The following is a 23568-nucleotide window of genomic DNA, read 5'->3' as shown; positions in this document are numbered from 1 at the left end:
GTACTTCAAACACTGAACCTTCTAATTGTACATCTACTCTAGTTTGTGTAGTCCATTGTTGTGTAGCTAGAAATGGCCATTTCTAGCTACTTGGCTACTTACCATGGTCCTTTTCAAACTATTTTCTATCCACCTGTGCTAAACAGAAGCAACAATACTGGTTCTGTGTTGTGAAAACCAACCTGGAATACATAAAATGAAAATGGATATAGCCAGAGAATCCAGTTTAATAGGCCACTATACAGGAAGACTTTATTCTATGATACATTCTGGAAATAGCTTTCAAATGTTACTTACAGATACTGTATAAAATAAATACCAGTTTTATTGATTATACATCAAGATTCTTTAATAATTTAACCTGCTATTAAGTAATATATAAGATGTGTGATGGAAGGTGAGCAACACTTTACAGGACAATCTAAATCTAATAAGTAGATCTGTATCTCACCACAAGATTGAGCCACTGCTGTGCCATCGTCAGACTACAGAGCAACCACAAAAAGTCACGCACGCTGGTACATCTGCATATAGTGTAATAGAAGGTGAAAATCCCATTTCTCAAGCAGCTCGTCTTCTTTGCACGACTTTTTGGCTTTGGTCTGTACAGTAATACTGTGTGTGCTTGTTTGGTCCATGCAAAGCTATGAACAGTGTCTTGTTAAGAAAAAATAGAATTTAAATTGTAGAGGTATAGTTTCAGTTAATTTAGGATTAAAATGCTGTAGCATCTCTCTCTCTGGTCACAGAAAGGTTTGTACCTACTCTTTCTGTGCATCTGTTGGAAAGGGGGGGACGAAGTAGCTACTTAAGTGTTCAAAGCAACACAGCTCTCGGTGTCCAGACTCTACGTAGGATACTCTGTTAGCTGAAGAGGTTAGTAAGGATTGTACTGCTGTTACAGCATGTGTTTGGGAAAATACAGGCCAGGGGGAGGCGGGGAACAACCCAAAAAAACAAGATCTGAAACTGGCACTTCTTTACCCACAGGCTTATCACACCATTAAGAACACTTTCACTCCAGAATATACAACATGGCAGCTGGGTTAAAACTGCAAACTGAATGTTTTCTATTGTCACAGGAATCAAGAGCATACTTTTGAAAAAAAACTGATAATGCTGCTGTTTTGCTGAATTGCAAGCAGTGTGCACATATGCCAGTTTTACAGAGAGATTTCCCATTAAAATGAACTTCAACAAAACCAGACCACGGGAAACAAACTGCATATTTAGTAAAATACTATTGGCACCACTTGCCAAAATGTACGATGCTGTAGTTCTACAGTCCTTACAAAGGAGAGGGTGTCATCTTCACTCAAACATTTCATAGTGGCGTGTTTGCCTTACACGGGGTACCATGTCGATAAGCAGCCTGCAGAGGAAAGCACAAGAGTGTTGATGCAGAGACACATTCCAGGAAGCCCTGGAACGGGGGTGTTCTCTTTACTTACAAATACTAATTTCTTTTATGAGTTAAAAGATGTTCTAACAGCTTTCTCTTGCTTTCTCCTGATCAGAATTAATCCCGCCCTGCAATTAATTCTGCCCAAAAGGGTGTGTTAAAACAAACTGTGTGGAGCAGGGCTCTCCTTTGGGAAGCTTAGCTGCAGGGCTGCACTGAGAAATGAGGTGCATGGCTGCAGTCGCTTGGGGCTGGAGAAGCCATGGCAGGATTAGTGGGCCAGGGACTGTTACAGCAACCTGTACCAAACACCAGGCTGCGGGAGGAAGGTGTCTAACAGAAGAGGAGAATTGCAGTAGTTTCACAAACAGAATTCAGTTTTGTCCTTCATCAGCATTCCTTGTGTCTTGGTGACACACTGGCTGAGCGCGCTGCCACGCAGACTGATGGCATGTGTGTAGCATGACTTTCAATGCTTCTGATGCTGTTTGGTATGTTTAAATATGTTTTGTATGGATTTGCCTCTACATTTTTTCAGAACAGTTAGTTTTCTAATGGAAATAGTAATTATAGGGATTTTTCCAAGAATGGCATTCTGCATTAAATGTTAATTCAATTTTCCAAGTTTAAAAAAAGCCCACACAGCTTCCAGGTGATGGCTTACTGCAGCCTGGCCAAGGTCTGCTTCTCGACAGGCACAATTCCAATTAACTAAGATGCTACATCTCCCTCTTTTTCTTATGACAGAAAGGGGGATAAAATGCAAACCCCTTAGATTCCATGCAGCCAAAGGAAATTGTGGCAGCAATGAAGCACATGGCAGAGCTTAATTTGATTTTATTCTATTTCTGGTGTCATGAATCAAAAAAACACCTTAAGATTCAATGGAAACAACATTTGAAACACGACTGGCTAACGTTCACTTCAGAAGGTGCTATAGGGTAAGGCTAGGATGGAAATCACTAACACCATCATTCTTTAAACTTGGGCTCCTTCCTTTTAATCTAAACTGTATTTGGAAAAAAACGACACTTGCAAAAGTCCCATAAAAGCAACAGGGATTGATTTTATCCAAGATTTGTGGTTATTTTTCAAATATTTCAAACCTTGTATTTCCAAATCCAGCTATACAAAAGTCTTCTAAAATTACTCAAATTTCTTTTTAAGCTCTATCCCTTTCCACACACTCTGCTTCAGCGTTGGCCATGAGTCTAATAAATTCCAGCAACTGATTTTACTGGAGTTACATAAGCCTTTAAGACCTATGGCTTAATCACCCTAAACAGACAGCTCATCTGCTGTACATACTGAAATACCTGCTACCAGAAGATACTCACTTGATTCCATAGGCAAATATTGTAAGTCCAATTAAAACTCCTATACTGCCATCCAGATACCAGACAGAAGAATTGTGTTTAAAAACTTCTGCACTAAGAAGGATGGAAAATCCCATTATTCCACCTACAAGAGAATTGAAACCTAGAAGGGGAAAAAAAATAATTAAAGGAAGAACCAAATCTCAAGAAATTTGCTTTAACCATCTCACCTGAGTGGAAGTCATCTGCAGGGAGACAAGGCATTATTATACCCACGCCACCAGAGAAGAGCATGGACCCTTGGGAGAGGTTACACAGTGGCACCTCCTGCACTGTATTAAGGAGGCAGCAGTGCAATTTGTTCACATGCAGTTGCCCAGAGGTCTCTGCTGCCACCTTCATTTCAACAAATCGAACAGAACAGTCAGTGTCAGACCAGTGTTTAAGAACACTTATTCTGGTGGATATAAATAACTTTACACTAATTGGATGGGGCTTTGAGCAACTCTGATCTAGTGGGAGGTGTCTCTGCCCATGGCAGGGGCTTGGAACTAGATGATCTTGAAGGTCCCTTCCAACCCAAACCCTCCTATGATTCTGTTTTCCCTGTTACTGCCTGTCTTGATGTCATTCAGCCCCAATTTCTTCATTCTCTGTTTAGTTCCAGATCCCACTTCTAGCTGCTGTTTATTTCAAGATGCTTTCTCCTCTCAATGCTTATTTTCCAAACAGCAATATTCCTTCAAAATACTGGACCTGCTCCATGTTGACTGACAGTCAAGTGCTTATCTCTCTTGTAGACACATCTTGCTCTTCGTACTGAATGAAATATCTTTGAGCTGTGACAGAGGGACTGGCTGGCTGCAGCCCTGAGTATGCCTGCCATAGCCACGTTATCCTCCAAAGAACGTCTTCATAACAGATTACTGTTGCTGCATGTGCAAATATCCCCAGTTAGACCTTCAAAGGCCGCTTGGTAAAGTACCCAAATGCTCACACTTTCTCTGAAAAGGAGAAGTGAGTCCAGTATACCCAAGGAGCTCATGAAAAGGAAAATGGTTTTGCACAGTAACATTTCAAAGACCTTCTCTTGAAGCTTCTTACCCTATTCCATACATTTCCTTACATGTATTCAGCACTATAGCTTAGAGCTACATACACTGCTGAATGCATTAGGGAAGACCATACAGGATAATCCTAGGAATATTTTCTACTTATGTGCCTTAGACATATCACAGGAGCTTCCTATCTATTATTCACAATTTTTATGAACATACTTATAGATTTCTCTTTCCTTTTTAAACCCCTTCTCTTTGTCTCCAAGATTGTCCCTTCAAAATCCTCCCAGAGGTTTTTCAATAGTTAATGCTCTTTTTTCTTTAATTCTTCTTTGTTTGGTTATTGGTTTGGGGTTTTTTAAGTCAATCCTTGTGTTCATTTTTTCCTCCAAATTCCCTTTTTCTCATTTTTTCCCATCAATAACCCAAAAGACATCACTGTTGTTCTACAAAATAAAATAATGTCACTGATAATGCATTCATTTGGTAGATAGATAAATGAATTATTTAATCTAGTTAACAAATGAAAAATCAAACTTGAAATAATCTATATTGCTTGGTGAGCCAACTCCAGGCAGCAGCTGCTTATAGTACTGAGCCAGGTTTTTATCTCCAATCCCCATGACTCCCAACAACCACACAGATGACACCTATTCCTGAATGTTTCCTTTGATCCACAAAGGATCCAGACCTCTCACATCTATGCCTTAGCTAAATCATGTTAAGTCCTTCTGAAAGATGTAACTGAAAATTGACCTTTCCTAGGTATCCCTACAGCTGAAATGTTTGTATAAACCATCAATATTTTGCTTAAGATTCACCAGGTCCCTGTCAGTAGGTACTTAAAAGCAAAGGAAACCCTGGCACAGAAAAGCACGTGTTACTTAGCAAGTCTGTGGCAGAATAGGTCATACAAAGGTTTCAGGCTTCCAGCCATGCAAAGAGAAGGGGGTTGAGGGTTTTTTGAACTGTTGCAGTGCATTCTACAAATGGTATCGCAGGCATTGCATGTAAATGCCTGATTATTGGATTAATTATACCAGTAAACTTAAACCAATACAGACACAATTACTCTGCCAACACTCTAGTCTAGAAGTACTCTGATCTTTTTTTAGTCCTGGGCAATATAACTTACGCTACTAATACACATCAATGAAATATATATAAATATAAAGAATATTAAATATAAATTAACTATAAATTTAAATGAGATTTACTTCCCATGCTCCAGCTTAAGTCAGAATGCATCAGTGTGATATGCAAAAGGCAGGACTAATACATTTTCTTGCCATCATTGGCTGATGGTTCCAAACACTTTAAAAGATACTTACAAAGGAAATCGTTTTCTCTCCCTGACTTTGTCAGTCAGTCAAACCTTTCATTCCTGGTAGGAAAGGAAATCACGTAATGGCTGCAGGTATTAATCCAGAGGCCATGTTCTGTGCATAAGGCTTGCACAGGAATAAGCAGGTGGCTAAATCTGGGAAGGAAACAGGTATCTAAAACCTATAGGAAAGCTGGCTGACATCACCTGTCACATACCTGCATTTCTCCTCCTAGATGTTACAAAATTCAAGGTAGGAAATAGCTGGGTTTATTATCCAAAAGGCCACGCACTTTTGCTACAAACAGATCGTACAAATAACATTTTGCCTTATTACGATTCATACATTTAGGCTTTAAAGAGATATTGTTGTCAAGCCCTACTCTAAAAAAAATTTATTCTTTAAAAAAAATGTTGATAGAGGTTGACCTGTATGAGAGAGAATTTGCTGTTCTGAAAATAAACCTATTTTCCAGGCAGAAAAATGTATGCTCGTGTTACTCAAAACAGTTTGTTGGTCTACAGCCAGTGATTGCAGGAGGTAAATTAGCAGGAAACAGAAAACACTAAAAAAAGATATGCAAGGGAGTGCTAAATCTGTCTCTGCTGCTGAATCACATTGTCTCCTCTTGATTGTTAATAAATCAAGTATATATGTAAATATATCTTGTGAAAGAAGATATTTAACCACAAATGGTAAGATCGGCCTCCTACATTTTCTAAAGTAGTTCGGAAGGAGAGAAAAGGGAGATAAAAAACAGACCGAGGTAATTGTATACTTTATTTCCTACATTTTTTAATCCAAGAATACGCAATCTCCAGCTCAGAAGCAATATAATTAGCATGAGGATGTAATTATGGGGGAAGAGATTTCTGTGTCATACAGGAGACCCATTCGGAGCTATTCAGGAATTCCTCAGCTAATATTTTGTCTGAATAAATCCTGCTCTGTTTCAAAAACAAGCTACTTCTTTTTTAAAGGTAGGGTTAATCATTTGCTTGCCTAGACACAGATCTGAAATGGTCAACATGCCCCACTTACTCTCACACAGCGAAGGAAGTCAGACTCATTAGTCTGTAATTCCCAGGATCCTTTCCAGAATCCTTTTTCCAGGTTGGAGATCTTTTTGTTTTAAAATGCCTAGGCTGGCAGAGTCCATAGTAAAGAATAAGATCACTGAACAAAGATTCACAAATGAAGGGAAGCAGTAGCTTAGCTGTAACCCCCGCACTGCTGTTTGATTTCTTTTTTGCTCATTTTGCATTTAAAATATGAATACTCGTGAAGCATTTATATAAGAAGTGGGATAACATAAAATATAAATATTCATAATATGTGTTATCACACATTACCAAAAAAATGTTGGGTATGTTTAAGTTACTTAAAATAAAGCAACTGTATGTATCCCCAGAGTAAGCTGAAAATTCAATTTCCTTACAGTGAAATCTTCACTGGACTAAAATAATTTATGTACCACAATCCATGAATTGTTAACACCCTATCGTGTATGCTTACAGAGTATTTCAAACTGTTCTGTGCTTGCAGGTAAAAACTGGTAGGGGTTTGTAGGGCACTGAGAAATCTGCACCATCACTGTGGCCTCACTTGTTTATATAGATGGTAACAGAATAGAGCCTCGTGGCTTTCTGAAGATTCACAACCTTGAGCCTTGTCGGTCAGAGGTGTATCTGGACCTACATTTAAAACATGCCTTTAAACATACTTTTAAAACCAGTAACAGTCAGGTGCTACACATCTGAGCCAACAGAGTAGTGGCAGGGAGGTCTTCTAAGGATGTAGTGGACAAGATTCCCCTTGTGTCAAACTCCGGCCAGGCCAGAGGAGTGTAGGGCAGTAGTCAGGCTTTGCTTTATACATGCTCCACCACCTCTACTGAGTGGAAAGAAAAGCAGTACAGCGGCAAATTACGTCTGCAGGGGGTATGTATGAATGATGGTTCTGATTCCTGCTCAAGGCAGGATGGGCATTTTCTGCAACAGACTTGCTTCATTTTAACTCTAGGGATGAAATTGTTTACTAGGCACAGGCAGTGAGGAAAGATGTGACTTAACCAAAGTTATATAAACTGGTGTCATATCCCCCCTCCGTAGTCTAACCTCTGACTAATACACACCTTTTTGTTATATGCTGTACGTCTAACTCTCTGTTATTGCTAACTACCCAGGCATTAACTGACTTCCACCAGACGTACCCATTTCAGCTGAGGTATCTGTGCAAGAGGCGAGTGGTACCACGTGCTTATCTAGGGTTTTGCAGGGCATTCTCCATTTCCCAGTGGAAATTATTTCAATACTCTTTCACAGTTGTCATCATGCAGGGGTCACTCATATCCTCTGCATCTACATTCCCTGTAAGAGTCTATAAATGCAGCAGGATCAACTTCACACTCACCATCGGTTATCAGCGCTCTGCTTGTAAGGACCTTTCCCAGCATAAATTTGATTACTGCCAAGACAGTGCAAAGGATTCCACTTAAAACGGAGACACTATACAGAAAATCATCCTGAAAGAAAAGATGTCAGATATTAGTATGTCTTCATGCCCCATATAGTAAATGACAAATAGTACTAGTTATTGTGCAATTATTTGTGCCACTGAAGTATACAACCTGAGAAAAAGATTTCCTGAGTTATGACTTCCATGACAGCTGGTGCTTGTATTGCTTATATTGCCATCTATAATTGCTTTTGCTAACAGAATTAATGACGGTTCCAAACAAACAAATTTTGAATTGATCCAAACTCCTCAGAATCAGGAGGTTATGTACCTGCAGGGCTGACTAATTCAAGTAATAGAATCCCCAATCCAATCAGTAATGAAGTCCCCACATGCAGGATAAAGGCTTGAGAGTATAATCCTACTTACCAGGCCTTTGTTGATTGTTGGTGTGAGAAATAACCGTTTAATGTTGTTTCTGATTCTGTGCTTGCATTGGTTTTGTTCAGTTTCCTTCTTCTAAGGTAAAGTCTGGTCCAAGCTACACCCACAAGATTTTTGATACTGACATGCAAAGTAAGGTTTAGCACTTTCTCAGAAAACAAATTTTCCATGGACTATCATTTCACAGCTACAACTACAGAAATATCCACATTGCTTAATTTGAACATATCACATCAGCGCTCTCTAGGCTCCCTCTGCAGAAAGCTGCATGTCCGTGCAGGGCAAGTAAGAGTAGCTAAAGATCCTTTAAAGAGCATTCTCCAAAAGTCATCTGGAGGCACCTACCTCTTTCTGTTGACTATTTTGAGTTGGGTTGGGAAGCATTCCTGGGCACTGAAACACTGGCATTGCAATAAGGTGCCTAAATGAAGTCAGTCCCTGTGCCTTCTCCCCCTGAGGTACATCAGCCCATGAGCTACACGGGAAACCCAAGCAAGCTCTTAGCATCCTTGCCTGCCACCTAACCACAGAGCTTTAAAAGAGATTATTGCTCTTACTAGAAGCTTTAATTTAAGCTGTTGCAACACCAGTACCAATAAAGGAAATAGCATGAATATTATTTTTATCTGCAGGTTTAAGTGGGCCAGTGCCACTGGGACCTTGTTACTGATTAAAACACTGGCAAAAATCCCTGGTGATAGTAAACATTGTCATGGTGATTCATCATCAGCTCCATCCATTTTCATTATTTTAACAGCAATTCAAAACCCAAAGAAACAAAAAAAATGGTTTTGAAAGCTGCTTAGGAAGATACTGGGAATTAGATTACTGGTATAATATACTCACATCCCTAAATAAATCATTCAATATATTTTTATACAATTTTTTATGTCACACAATTTCCAAAGTCTACTTCATTCACTCTCAGTCATGAGCTCATTCTCTCTAGTCCTGGTATGATACTGAATATTAAGACAAAATGCACTGAGGGGAAAGAGAATAAAATAGAAGCAATGAGAATACAAAACTCGAGCACTGGGTAAAGGTAGGATAAAAAGCATTTGTAAAATTGTTCTTAGAAAACGACTGGAAAATACCCCATCAATTTTGGAGTGCTAGGGAAAGGCTAAAGAAGGACTGCTAACATTTGGTTGCTGTCAGCCTAGCAAGGGAAGTTGAGAGCTTTTAGAAGACCTGAAATGACAACAAAGCTCCAGAAGTCTGGATACTCTCCACAAAAAGCAGTTGAAAGTTGAGATCCTTGTCAAATTTGTGCCTCTAAATTTTGTGCATCTTCTTCAAAAACGTATATTTACCAGGCCCAAAGACTTAATTTTGACAGCCTCAAAAATTCTGATTAGTCTTGAGATTTTAATCTAATCTCATCTAATATTTTATTAGATGTTTTATATAATATTTAACATACAGCATATGTGTAAGACTTGTAAGAATAATCTGAAGCAGAACGATATGCTCCATCAACCTAGTCATCTCTATCCCAACCTGCCATGTTAGCAGTCAGTGTGCCCTTCCCACACTACCATAAAGAATCTGAGCTTCCCTTAGATGCAAGAGTTCAGTTTTTCCTTTAATCATTTGTAACAGTAAGCATGGCAAGCAAACCTGTTTGTGATGCTCTCAAGAGCACGAAGGCTCCTCACTCACTGAATGGTGAGCGAGAAGCAGAGGAAAAGATCAGTGCAAAGGGGTGTGCAAATGTGGTATGCTCTCAGCTGGTGGCTAGCTCCAGCTTTTCACAGATGACATGTATTGGGCGAGTGCTCAACGGAGTAATCAACAGTTCAATGCTGTGTTTCATTTGCGTCTCACTTGCCAATGCTCAATGACTACATGAGATCTCTTATTTCATCATCACCCCACAGACTCCCCAAATACTTACTGATGGCTCCCAGGCATCCCTACCTCTTGTCTTCATCATCGTCCTCAGCAAAGCACAAGCTTTGTCATTAGCACAGAACTGAACATTGTAGACCCAGTGGAGATGACAGCATGAATTACTTTGCTATCAAAAGTTATGTTACTGTCAGCGTTGGACTGACAAAATACAGTTTTCCTACACCTATGAAATTCTTCGGGATTGACTTGCAAACAATTACAAATACACATAGTTTAGAAAAAACTGACAATTCCAACACAAGAGATTTTCAAAACTACTGGAACAGATGTTCAAAAGTGCAATTATTAAGTCAAAATCTTGAAAATGTTATGCCTTATTCTCTGCATTATAGTGCAAGGCTTCATCATTATTTTGAGCTGGTTTGGTTTTTTCTTTTCATGATACGTACCACAGATTTTCGGGGTGAATTCTTTTTCCCCTGCATGTGTTGCTAAACTCATGGTATATAGAAATGCATCTTGTAATTTGTTCCGGCTATACAGCTGGGATCAAAATGAGCGTAGCTGGAATCCAAGAATGACTGAAGTGTGATGCAGATTTCTGAATCAACTTGAAGTGAATTAAAGAACAGGCTTTTTATAGAGAATTTGGGAACTAGACATTCTTCCTAAGTCTGGTTGTTTTGTTCACTGAATCACAGAAGCCAAGTTCTTTTTGTTGCTAATACTAACCAAATAACCACTGATGATGCAGAAGTCCTGACAAATTGAAACTCCTGTGTTATCACAGTGGACACAGAAAGGAATTAAAACCCCCTGCTCTTAGTGCAAACACCTCGGCAGTTTCTTGCTTTAGGCTGTGCTAAAGAGATTTTTAGAAGATGATATTCCTTTTTTATAATCTCTAAACCGCTAAACCTAAGTAATGTTTAAAATCACTAGCTCCAGTTGTGTGCAGCTTCTACCAAAAGCCACGGGGAGGCAGCAGATACCGCAATAACTGAGCACCAGACGCAAGAAGACAAAGCCAGAGAGAAAAAAAATAAATAAATAAAATCTTTTAAATTCACTTTCCTCAGTACTTTGCTATGTTTTCTGGGTGTCCAGGCACCCACTAGCTAGAAGAAGAAGAGTGAAGAAGGTTTTGTAGGTGTAAGAGATTGGCCCAAAACATGTGGCAAAGCTGGCAGCATGGACAGCCCCTGCAGCATGCTGCCTGAGCGGGTAAGGTGGTAACAAGAGAGAAGCAGCTCAAAACGCTGCCTTGGCGTTACTTTGCTGCAATGATCAAAGCTGGAACTGGTTCAGGACAGCAGGACTCAACAAATTAACTGAGGGAGAGCTGCTGAGGACCAAGCACGTGGGCTAGAGCTGGGGCCTCGGAGGTGGCCAGCCGACAGGACCCACGACTGACGCAGGATTTTCACTACAGTGCTATGGGCTCTGAAGAGTTAAACACGTCATACTGTGGCTGTGAAATGATTCCCATTACACTAACTCATCCTTTGGAGAAATGAAGAAAAAAGAAGCCATAACGGAGATCTAAATTAATAAAATAAGCCTGGCCATCTGGCATCATCTCCCTCCGGATCTTCCCGCAGTCCTGCCCTCTCTGTACCCCTCGCCTTCCCATCTGACAGTCATTAAGAGCACGAAGCACATCTAGTCAGACTCACTGTATGCATCCTTGCAGTTATTTTAATTAAAGCAGCAGCAAATTGTGACAGATGATAAAAATTTAAATTCTGATCATTTCCATATGATAAAGGCTTCTCAGTGTGGTAAATAAAGCTCTTTCCTTTTCCATTTCTTTTCATCATATTCCTTCATTGCTACTATGCTGTATGTTAGACCTTAATTAAAAGACATATATATCTTATTAGATGGCTTCATGTATAAAATAGTACTGTACATAAAGTGAGATGCCCATCCTGGACTGCCATCTCATTACGAAGCACTCTAATAGCTACAATGTCCCTATTTAAGATTTATTTTATGCAAGATTTTATGCTGTGACAGTTTCCCAAAAGAAAGCTTTCCTAGGATGTTCTTTTTTCAGTCCTAGAAAAGTAATAAAAAGGAATAATAGAAGTCAGCAGGCAGCTTTCCTCTGCTTTACCCAAACGTATTGTCCCCACCAGTGCAGCAGAGAAGAGGGGTCTTCAAAAATGTGACAACAGTTCTGTCCCTGCTTTCAAGGATTTCACCAAAAGCAGCAGTAATCTCATGGCTTAAGGAAAATTTGTTGTTGATGATGTTGTGACTTTGATCTCCCTCTGAATCTACTGTAGAAACTAAAAAAAAAAAAAAAAAAAAAAAAAAAAAGCCACAGGGAATGCTTCAGTGCTTGGCTTATTAGGGGGAGATATTTTAACCCAATTCCCAGCCAAGTAACTACATTTCAGCTGATTCGTGCTGCTAATCTTTTCCTAGAATGCATCTCGCTAATTCTGACCCTAAAACTTTGGCCTGATTTCATATATCATTTCTACCAACTCCTTTTCACCCCCTTTCCTTTAATTATAGTCACTTCGTCTCACTTCCACTTGTAGGATATAAAATAGTTCTTGGTTCACCTGAAGTGTACAGTATTGAATAAAAACACATTCACTGTGCAGGAGGAAGAAGGCATCTTCAGTGTTCCTCCACAGCACTCAGAACACACACTCTATTATGATTAAAATCTATGTGTGATCTTCCCCTCTGGCCCTCCATGGTAGCTCATTCTAGTGCAATCACAAAACAAGCTGCTTCTCCCATCCCCTACAATTGCAGGTTTCTTTCCACTCTTCTGCCCTCTCCTTCCTCCCCTGTGAACCAGCCAAGGGCCTGGTTCCTTCCACTCCAATAGAAGCTGGGAATTGCTGGTACTGCTTTTTTCATGCCATTTTTTCCCTTCCCAGGGAAGCTGGTGCCTCATGGTGGCGTACCTCTTCTCTGCTGAGCCTTGCTCATCTTGGCTGGGGAGGTAGGGACACGTTTCTGGAACGCTACAGATGCTGTTGGCAGAAGCGATGTCACAGCTAGCCCAAACTGAGCTGAGTTTGTGTTGTTAAATGTTCATTTGCCCATCTCAGCAACTCACCATCTGTCTCACACAATGTCTCCCGACGACGAATCTTCCTCAGTCCAGATGACTGGTCACTCACTGTCCTCCCCAGTGCCATCAGGGCCTGCTACCACCCTGCTCCCCATGCCTACCTTCACATGCTTTCCACAGCCTCCCACTCCTCCAGCAGCTCTCACATCATCTGCACACACCAGCTGTGGCATTCCTAAAAGCATGTTACTCAACCAAAAAGGACTGGCTTCCCACCTCTTCCCCTGAAGGATTCTGTTTCTATAGATGGTAATGGAGATGTTTCTAATACAAACACTTTTCTTTTTTTTTTTTTTGAAAAAAGGGAGGGGGGAAAAAAAGGTCCAAATCTCTCCCACTTTCTCCCAAGTAATAAATAGTTTATGTAATCAGTCTAGAGGGAGCTTCTGGGAAGCTGGAGGGTCTCTCTCACCAGTGAGCTTCAAAAAGGATAAGAGTTTTAATTGCACTTCACTGTCTGAAAACAAACCAACAGCCCAGCATCTGACTCAAGCAGGAGACAGTCTCTTCACATGGAGATATAAAGAGCTATTATTAGTACAAAAAAAAAAAAAAAAAAAAAATCGCCAAACTTACGAATGTTTAAACTTGTATCTTTGATGCTGAAGTGCTGTAACAAAGCAATTCCACAGCACAGAACACTTCTTCAAGAAACAGAAAACAAGCAGCGCACCGAATGCCGCAGCAGGGGCACCAGGGCTGGGAACCAAGGGGCTATGGACTCCACAGAACTACCTTAGGTGACATTAGGACTCCTGCAAAGTGTTTGCTTGAAACTCTAAGATCACAACTCTAAGATCAGCAGTACATTTCACATAACCTTCCAAGTGGCTAGCAGTTGCCAATTTTTATTTCTTATCACTGTGTGGTAAAGTCTGAAAACAAGACTTTCCACCAATCACTTCAACAAAGGGCGAAGTTTAGTTGATAAGTTTTTCCTAATCCTGGCTTACTAGCTAGCCCAAGTATACACAACATTCTCACCAACCTGTAAGAAGCAGATGTATTTGAGGGTTAAATTAATTATTTAAGGCCAAACACCAAACCACCAAACTATACATAATAGGTAACAATCATAAAACAGGATTCTAATGTATAATTAATGTATATGGCACTTTGATTTGAAATGGTAAGCAATAAATTACATATATATATATATATAAGATATTAAAAATGTAGAGGGAAGTATGTATATGGGCATGTATTACGTGTATATAATCACAAGTATTATTTGCTATATTGCTCTTGACCTATAATTCAACTGCTGACATTGTTAAATATATTTAGGATCTATTTATTATAATTTAGTAAATTAGTAAATAAATTAGAACTCATAAAGCTACACTGTGCCACCCCTAGCTTCCAATTTCAACTGCAATCAATAGTATATGATAGAATTACATGTGGCCTAATCTTTCAAGTGATTTAATTTCTAAGAGCATTGGAGGCGCCACATCAGATGTCCTGCATGTCTTCTGTACACAAACTGATTACGTTTTTTCTTCTTTGTTCTGCAGGAAATGTCAGAAATATGGCATGATGCTTGCTTACTCTTGCAAAAATGTGTCCTTTGCCATACTAATGAGGACAAATGCCAAACTGCATTGATATTACATGTGTTATACTATTACCTAGGGGAAATGCAAGCAGTAACTGAATAGTAAATGGATATTGATTTACAACCCCAGGTGAAATTAAAATAGTCATTCTCAGTGTGGCTGGGTTGGGCTCTTTTAAGCCTTCTTTAATAAACAAGAAAAGGTTTGCAAAATGCTTTGTGACAGAGGTCAAAATAAAACACACCATTTGCACTTATATTTATACTATCCAAGAACATATAATAATTGACATGAAGGAGGTAAAGGGGTGAATGAAAAAGGACTTTTACCATGAACATGGCAAACATTAACACTAGGAAATGCAAACACAAAACAATGCTTGAAACCTATGCTTGAGTTTTGAACTCCTTTCTCCATGTATTAACGAAACATTAAAAAAAAAAGAGAAAAAAACAACAGTAAAATTTACACAGAAATCCAAGCGTGATGTATGCATCATCAACAGTATGCAATATCACTATTCCTCCTTATTTGTAAGGAAATGCATGCATCCCAAATCCTCAGGGTCAGTACTGGCTGTGGGTATAGCTCTCTGAAACATCAATAAAGGAATGCTAATTCCTTTTCCTAGTGGGAATTATCTTATTACAGCTAACATAGGTTGGAGAACAAATGCTGCAAGTAACAATAGGGGAAATATTCTGAATCTGACAGCTAGGGTTAAAAAAACAGTAAATCATTTTTGAGCCAACAAGAAGTGATTCTATTTTAGGTTCAAAACTCAACATTCTAGGGAAAAAACCAAAACAAAACAACAATCTTAAATTACATGATCTGAGAAATATTCATTTAAAATTCAGTGGAAGGGTAAACAGAATGAAGGTTTTACATTTCAAATGTCAAATACTGTTTAGCTTTGTAAGTCAGGTGTATTGAACAACAGCTAAAATTCTTAGAAATCTTAATACCAAACACCCCAGCTGGCCTACTTCTTCTAACACTTCCAGCAAATGCATTAGGAACAAAGAAAAATAAAAGGGGGGAGGGAAGAAGAAGATCTGATCAGTGAAAATTCTTTCTGTAGGGGTCAATGACATGAAACTGAAATAACTGCAACATATCATGTTGAAGCAGACCCTTAAAGAATAAAGATTCACAGCTATATAAGAAATTCACAGCTATATAAAAGATAGGAGAAGAGCACAGAAAGAAGAGGAATTTGTAGCTGTAACGTTCCCACACATTAATGCCATGTCTCTCTTTCCTGCTAAAAAAAAAAGGTTTTCTTTGGATTTGTGATCTGTCCATATTTTTTTCCAAGTTTTCCAGGGGTGCAATATCATGTTCACAGCTACTCCTCACTGCAAGCACATGCATAGTGTTTGGGCAGATCCACTGTACAGCACATGCATAGAAAGTCTAAGACAGTCTCACTTAAAAATTCTGCAACGGGCTCAGGCACTGTATGGGCTCTATACAGTACAGGTACATCTACATTTTACAGGACATCTTCCCCAAATATCTAAGCATCCTAGCTATATGATAAGAATAGGAGAGAAACAGTAAGATTTCCTTCGAAATCAACATGCTCCAAGAAAAGTGGAAAATCTCATCACATCTCTAAATCCATACAACGAGAAAGCTTAAATTAAAACTATTTTCAGGCAAATGAGAATGAAGGTCACAACTTGATAAAAACAGTGATTTGTGCAAATGTGTTGCTGCATGCAGAAACTGTCTACACACACATCCCCACACAAAATTGCCTCCAAAGGAAAATGAAGCATCTCTGCAAATTCAAGGAAAGGTTACATGACAGGCAGATCCCCTCTGGAAGGGACATGAAAGCTGTATTCTCACCCCTCTGTCCAAAAATCAGAGACCCATAATACATTTTCTGATGCTTACTAAAACTAATGTCCAAAGCTTCAAAAATGTGGGAGAAATAAAATCCATTACACTGCCCGCTGCATATATTCAGTATAGGTGGTTTCCAGACTTTGGGAACAAACAGATCCCTTCAGTTGCAATATTTCTCCTATATCCACCTTATCATCATCCTTATAATTCACGACTTAATTCATTCATTTAAAAACACAATAAGCAATACAATTCTATGGATCAGTTGGTGGAAAATGCTGCTCTACATGGCAAAAACTGAAAATGCTAGCACAAGGGATTGTATTTTGTACCCTGAGGATTAATATATCTGTCAATTACTTTAAAAGAAACTTTTCCCCATGTTAGTAAGAAGTGTATAATTAATACAAATGCAGAATTATATAATAACTCTCCTAACAACAAATGTCATTTTTTAGGGCAGGCTTCTTGTTAATTATAATATATATATAAAGTACTATGCACAGGGAAAACCCTAAGTTTACCTAAGAGTGACAATTCCTGAGCTTGCTGTTAGCTGCAGGAGATGGAATCTACAGTTTACTTTCTGTTAAAATATCAGTTCAGTGCTCAATAGTAATTTGCAGAAATTAACATATTGTGTAAATCCCTGGTGAGCACTATACCTTGAATCCTGTGGGCTCTTCAGACTTCCTCATCTAAAAATGGAGGTAAAACTAAATACAAAGGTATGAATAAAGTCTGTTCTGACCAAAGACGGGCCTTTAGCCTGACCCAGTATGGCCACAGTTGCTGTTGCATACACAAAACACACACTACCAGGAAACAAAATTGCAGACAAATACTTAATAACTTTATCCACATTTTAAACCAATTAATCTACCTAATCATTCATATCCTGCCTTATAGGCTATTTCAAAGTTAACTACAGTCCTTGGCATATCAAGCAAGGGATCCAAAAGAGGAAATACACCATTGCTGTGTTTCCCAAAGTTCTGAAGCATTCAAAAGAATTACAAAAAAACACTGCCCGTGCTGAATGCATGTGTAGAGACATACACTACCTATTATTTATTTTTACGTAACACAGAGAAAGCAAACAAAAAGCAGAAAGAAAGGCAGAGGCAGTATTAAGAAATGCAAAAAGTCAGGAGCTCTGATTGTCCTCTCTTCTATGCCAGTGCAGACCAGGAGTGCTGTCATTCACAGTGTTTCAACAAAATTACATTCAGCATGGAGTAAAAGAGAATTCGAATAGGTGACTGAAAAATGCCTGACTGAGCTAAACCTGAGCTCCTGTCCTGTAAATAAAGCAGCTGCTCTCTGCAGTCTGACAAGAAACTATGGCCCTTACAGGATGGGGTAGTCGAGCTGGAAATGCCAGCTCGACAGGTTTAAGGTGTAAACCTGTCACCCTCCTTTTGGTTCTCCAAACCCTGGTGAGGACTGTCAGACCTGCGGTTGAAATCATCACATGAAATGACAAGACTGAAGACTCCTGTTGTTAAAAGTCCACATAAGTAAAAGAAAATCTGTGTTCAAAACATTTGAAAAAGCGTTTCAAATTATTTCTTTGTCATGCGAATTGTATATCCTTTCTTATTGGTAGTATTTTCATGAAAGCAACTCTTTTGAGATCCTCTTCAGGGACAACAAAATCTCTATGTTAAAGTTCTCACATTCTTTCCAAGGAAGTATCTTTCTTGCTACATGCATAGTGAGAACTGACACGTATGTAACCAATGTAACTTGTATAAATGATCCAGAATTATTCAGAAGTGACTATGGTTTTAATCACAGCACCTTTCAGTTAGCAAGTAGATACTTAATTGCTTTATCTGCTTCATTTCTTAAACTTGTCCATATCATACTATTTTCTCCAAAACTTACTCAAATTAAAACAAACTTAGAGAACCCCTCAAGCCTGCCAAAGTCCCTCTGGATGGCATCCCTTCCCTCCAGCATGTCAACCACACCACACAGCTTGGTGCTGTTGGCAAACTTGCTGAGGGTGCGCTCAATCCCACTGTCCATATTGCTGACAAAGGTGTTGAACAGTGTTGGTCCCAATACTGACCTCTGAGGAACACCACTCATCACTGATCTCCATTTGGACATTTAAGCCATTGACCACAACTCTGAGTGTAACCACACTGCCAATAAAATCACCATCAAAACATATTTCAGGTCACTGTTTTGACACAGAACTGGCTACTTCACTGCTATGCAGAAAGCCACTAGAAGAAACCACTGTTCTAAGTATTTTTCCATATATGTGATAGAATCATAGAATAGCTAGGGCTGGAAAAGACCTTAAGATCATCTAGTTCCAACCCCCCTGCCATGGGCAGGGACATGCCACACTAGACTGTGTCACCAAAGGCTCTGTCCAGCCTGGCTTTGAACACTGTCAGGGATGGAGCATTTACCACTTCTTTGGGCAACCTGTTCCAGTGTCTCACCACCCTCACAGTAAAGAATTTCTTCTCTATATCTAACCTGAACTTCCCCTGTTTAAGTTTAAACCCATTACTCCCTGTCCTATCACTATAGTCCCTGATGAAGAGTCCCTCTTCGGCACCTGTGTAGGTCCCCTTCAGATACTGGAAGGCTGCTATGAGGTCTCCACGCAGCCTTCTCTTCTCCAGGCTGAACAGCCCCAACTTTCTCAGCCTGTCTTCATATGGAGGTGCTTTAGCTCCCTTACCATCCTCATGGCCCCCCTCTGGACTTACTCCAACAGCTCCATGTCCTTCTTATGTCCATACATTACAGCTAAATTACACGATAAGGTATTACAGAAATCAGTACCATTAGCGATTAGTTCAGTTGTGGTTCGAAGTAGAAAATATCACCCTATATGTAAGAGTGGAGGCAGAAACTTCTTCCCCTTACTTACTTACTGATTTAATTTCAGCAGATTTCAACTCTGCTAAGATGCTAATATCGCATGGGCAGCTGCAGATCAGCTGAGAACGTATCAGCAAAGACCCAAGCAACTGGGAAGAATGACTATTTCTGCTGCAACATAGAGCAGCTAAAGGAGCATTACGCAAACAGAAAATCAGCATCAGACCCAGGCATGGCTAGGGCAACTGAAAAGGTTCCTATTAAACAACATCCTTTCCCCCCATCTATTTTTAATGTAGCAACTGTCAGGCATAATGCCTCACTGGCCATGACTTGCAGCAGTAATGCTGTTCTCTCGGTCTCCCCATTTTTCAGTGTTATTCTTAGTTTACCCACAGATATTTCACGTGTCATGCAACTCTTACTGAGTCAGCTTCCCACAGTGAGATGTACTGAAAGACTTTGAAATGGGAATCCTTGCCATGTCATTTAACAGACAATGAACAGTACCATCTTTTTTCATCCCTTGTTCTAACCTACTTCCCAGGCAGAATTGCAAGGTATGCGTATGCATGAGGCTTTTACCCTGCCACTAGTCAGCCATAGTCCATGCCCTGCCAGATGTATCTTTTAAAGTGCTGGAAGTACTTGAGTGCCTAAATGAGTGAGAACAGTTGGCCTTGTGTCAGGAACAAAATTATCTTAAAATTATCATGTAAGAAACAGAGCCCTCAATTGCAGACAGTACCTGTAATGATGGAAGAGTGAAATATAGATGACACGCCTTTTAAACCTTTGCTCTTACTACTGGAATTATTAGGGCATTTGCCCACAATGAATTAGACCGAGACATCAAATGAATCTCATCTACACTACCATAAATTCACCAAACACGTGTTTTAATTATCTCAGCAGCCTCCCTTCTTTCTGCTTCACAGAATCAAGACTATATATTTCATTTTCTCACTAAATAGGAGTCAAACTGTAGCCAGATGCACTGTTTGGGTACAACCAAGTTAAGAGGTTGTCCTTTAGCTGGCCATCACTGTAGGGTCTCCCCTCACCCTTATCAGGATCTCCTTCAGCCTTACTGGCACAATGGCATCCATGCTCATTCCCTAACCCAGTTCTGTCAAAATGTTTTGGTTGAGTTTAAGAACTGACTATTAAAAGTGTTTAAGCTAACCTAGATCATTTTGACAGAACCAGGCTGGTGAACAACTGCTTGTGCTGTTATGCTGGCAAAGCTGAGGAGGCAATAAAGTATGAAGACTGGAAAAGAGGAAAAGTGCAAAGAGAACATGAATCACCTGCACTTAAACAATGCACCTACTGCAATTCAATAGAGCCTTAGTTCATGGGCTTTTGCTATGCTATGCATTTTTGCCCAAATTTCACTAAGCTACTGAAAATAAAGTTTCTTTAGTGACCCAGCTTCTTGGAATTTTCCATGAGAGCAGAGGACCCAGTGGGTCATCTGCATTGCTAACAGTGGGTAACAAGCTGAAATTCCAAATTAGCTTTTTTTTTCCAGCTCTGCCTCCATCTCCTGCTTGAATGTGAGGAGTTTATGTTTCTCTGTTGTGATGTGTTGAGAATGATACTTGGCAGGGTGAAGCCCAGATGCAAAAGTCTGCACACACTTACAAATAAACCCAAATCCATGAAGGCTGAATTTAAAATGTACAAGTCAGGTTGTATATGAACTGAAGCCTCATTTTCTTTGAGCACATTAGGAAGAATCTTCTGGGAATAGAACCACTGCCAAATGGCTCCCCCAGTGAGTAGCTGTTTTGGATGAGTAGAGCTTAGGGAAGTTAATACCCAGTACTGAAAGGAAGCAAGCAGGACAGGACAGAGCAGAACTGAGAGAAAGACTGCTGGGGAGAGCTGCTCTATAGGCCAGGTAGGGGCTGGCTTTCATAACCAAAAGGAAGCAGAGAGCAGGAGAAAAGCCCTTTGTGATGCTCCATGGTGAGCCAGTCAAAAAGCCAGCTCTTTCACCCAGCATGCTCCCCTCACCTGTTTCATTCCTGCTACTCGTAACATGGCTCTGGAATTGGAGGCAAGAGCTGGAAAACAAAAAAATACAATCCAAAAATACATTTTTTTCTACATTAAAAATAAAATACTGAAGCCATTGGAGTAGTAAATTGTGGAAACATTCTCCTCATAAAACTCTACTACTTTCATTAAGCCCAGAGAGACCTCCTCTCTGTAGGTAAACTCCTACAGTTCTACATAAAAGCTTTAAGTCATTATGTTGAGAAAGATTTGGCCCAAAAAGGTAACCATAGAGAAGAAGAGGTGGGATCAAGCCTGTAAAAACTCATTAATGACTAGACTCCAACACATAAGGAAAAAATATTGTTTGAAGACTAGGACCAGAGTGCGCAGCCAGGCAAGAAATGCTACAGCTTTGCCGAGTTCAACGGGGCTTGTTGAAAGGGGATGCTGGCCTTTCTCAGTGTCACTGGCAGCATGGGGAATAAAGAGAACATTTTAAAGAACATGAATCACCTTACCACTTCTGGAAGCACTTTCTTCGCAAGATCGTGGATGGCTTTGATCACAATACATATAGATGACAGGAGGAATATGACACCCAAGATAACACAAGCTCTGGGGAAAAAAAATGGAGAAAAATAAAAAGAACTGTTAAGGACATATTTGGAGCTGTCAACTCTCCCACTGCTAAAGGGTAACACACAACAGAATATTGATAGTAAAAAGAATAAATTAAGAAGCTAAAGACAGAGACTTGAATTCAAGAAGAGAATGAAATGTCCAGTTCCCCTCCAGTTCTTAACACCTGGGTTATATATGACAAGACAGGGAAGACCAGATAATGCTTCAGAGTGAAAGACATGTCTCTTCAGCTCCTAATGATTTATCATAGAGTCCTCTAGAGGTCTGTTTCTCTTGGTTTGTTTGGCTAGGATCTTGCATTAGAAATAATCAAGGGAACTTAGTTCTCTTTACGAAAGCAGGACAGATGCTTGGTAAATCTGGTCAGTAGCATAACAGGACCTAAAACATGTTTCCTCCCCAAATCTCCAAGAAAAAAGATTTTAACTGCAGATACTAAAAAGATCAGCAGGTTACGTGTATCACATTGTAGGTTGTCCAAGGGGGTCTCAATACCTACATAAGGATCAGTCTCATCAGATTAGGTGCTGTGCAGAATCAGACTCTCTATTCCTGCTCTGCAGAGCTTACAACTCAGCCTTCTAAAAAGCAAACAAATGGCTTAATGAACAGAAGATAAAGTAGCAGAGAATAATTAACAGAGAATAATTAAGTTTTGTATAGGACACAGGCACAATGAGGCTTAAAAAGCACTCAAAAAGCACACAAACTTCACGGTAAAAAAAGAATACTCTTGCTTTTGTTCTAACATACAGACTAATTCTACTCTGAGATGGAGTTCCTCTTGCCATGAAATACTACAGGATATAAGGCTTTGATTTCCTCCACAAACAATAATAGTGAGTCTGTTACACTATTGATATATCCATTCTTTATCCATATTTCACTAATATGTCTTCATATAAAATACTACTACTATAGATAGGTGTACAGTAAGAACAATTTTAATGTTTAAAGCATGAAATAGTTAAGAATTTATATCTCTATGTACAATTTTCTTTCTTCAAAAGTTGTATTTCCATTGTTCATTATTCATCACTTGGTACCTGTTTGTTAGCTCAGTTTATGGATGCTATAATTATTCCAGTGGCATGCTACTATTTTCAACAACTCAGACATCAGGCCATCTGGTAGTTGGCAGCACATGTAACGTTCACATCGAGCTCCATCTAGAGACTGTAGATGAACTGGCATTGCTCTTTCTAGGTCTGAAGATGCAGCTGAAGCAACGGCGCAGGTGAGTAGCTGATCATTTTATTCCCAACACAAGCGACACTAAACCACACTGTGGACATTCCATATAACCCTACAAACAATTTCTCAGTAAAGGGGCTGGTCTTCTATAGAGGAGAACAGAGAATGTAGAGGCTAGCATCCTTCCTAGCAACAGAGTAGCATTGTAGATGAGGTACTCATCTCGGGTAGGCGAAACTCTGCTACACCTATTTTAAGACAGATGTTTAACTCCTTTGTAGTAAATTGCAACACAGGCCTCATTTTTGTTAAACATAACCCGTTGTAAAAGGTAGGCAGAAAAGGCTTGAGATAGTCTGATTGCCCTGGAGTCCTTCCCCTAGATTCAAACACAAGAACAAAAACCTGGCCCATAATCTGTGACAGAAGCAGCAGCTCACAGGATGGATTCTCTGCAATCCTGCAGTGAGAGGTGATCATTAAATGGTAATGTGGAT

General features: G+C 39.6%; 1 protein-coding gene across 1 annotated transcript in view; it reads right to left on the bottom strand.

Annotated features, from left to right (window-relative positions):
* Positions 1-207: 207 nt before the first annotated feature.
* TMEM163 (transmembrane protein 163) overlaps positions 208-23568 on the bottom strand; it is a 110066-nt gene continuing 86705 nt past the window's right edge. The window contains exons 5-8 of the mRNA XM_030488145.1: positions 21754-21850; positions 7514-7625; positions 2740-2881; positions 208-1372 (exon numbers count right to left, since the gene is read on the bottom strand). Of these exons, the coding sequence (XP_030344005.1) occupies positions 1312-1372; positions 2740-2881; positions 7514-7625; positions 21754-21850 (412 nt within the window). The 3' untranslated portion in view covers positions 208-1311. The remainder of the gene's footprint in view (positions 1373-2739; positions 2882-7513; positions 7626-21753; positions 21851-23568) is intronic.

This window comes from Strigops habroptila, chromosome 5 (genome assembly GCF_004027225.2).
Source record: "Strigops habroptila isolate Jane chromosome 5, bStrHab1.2.pri, whole genome shotgun sequence".
NCBI lineage: Eukaryota > Metazoa > Chordata > Aves > Psittaciformes > Psittacidae > Strigops > Strigops habroptila.
The sequence above is the reverse complement of the archived record's forward strand: the minus strand, read 5'-3'. Positions and strand labels throughout refer to the sequence as shown.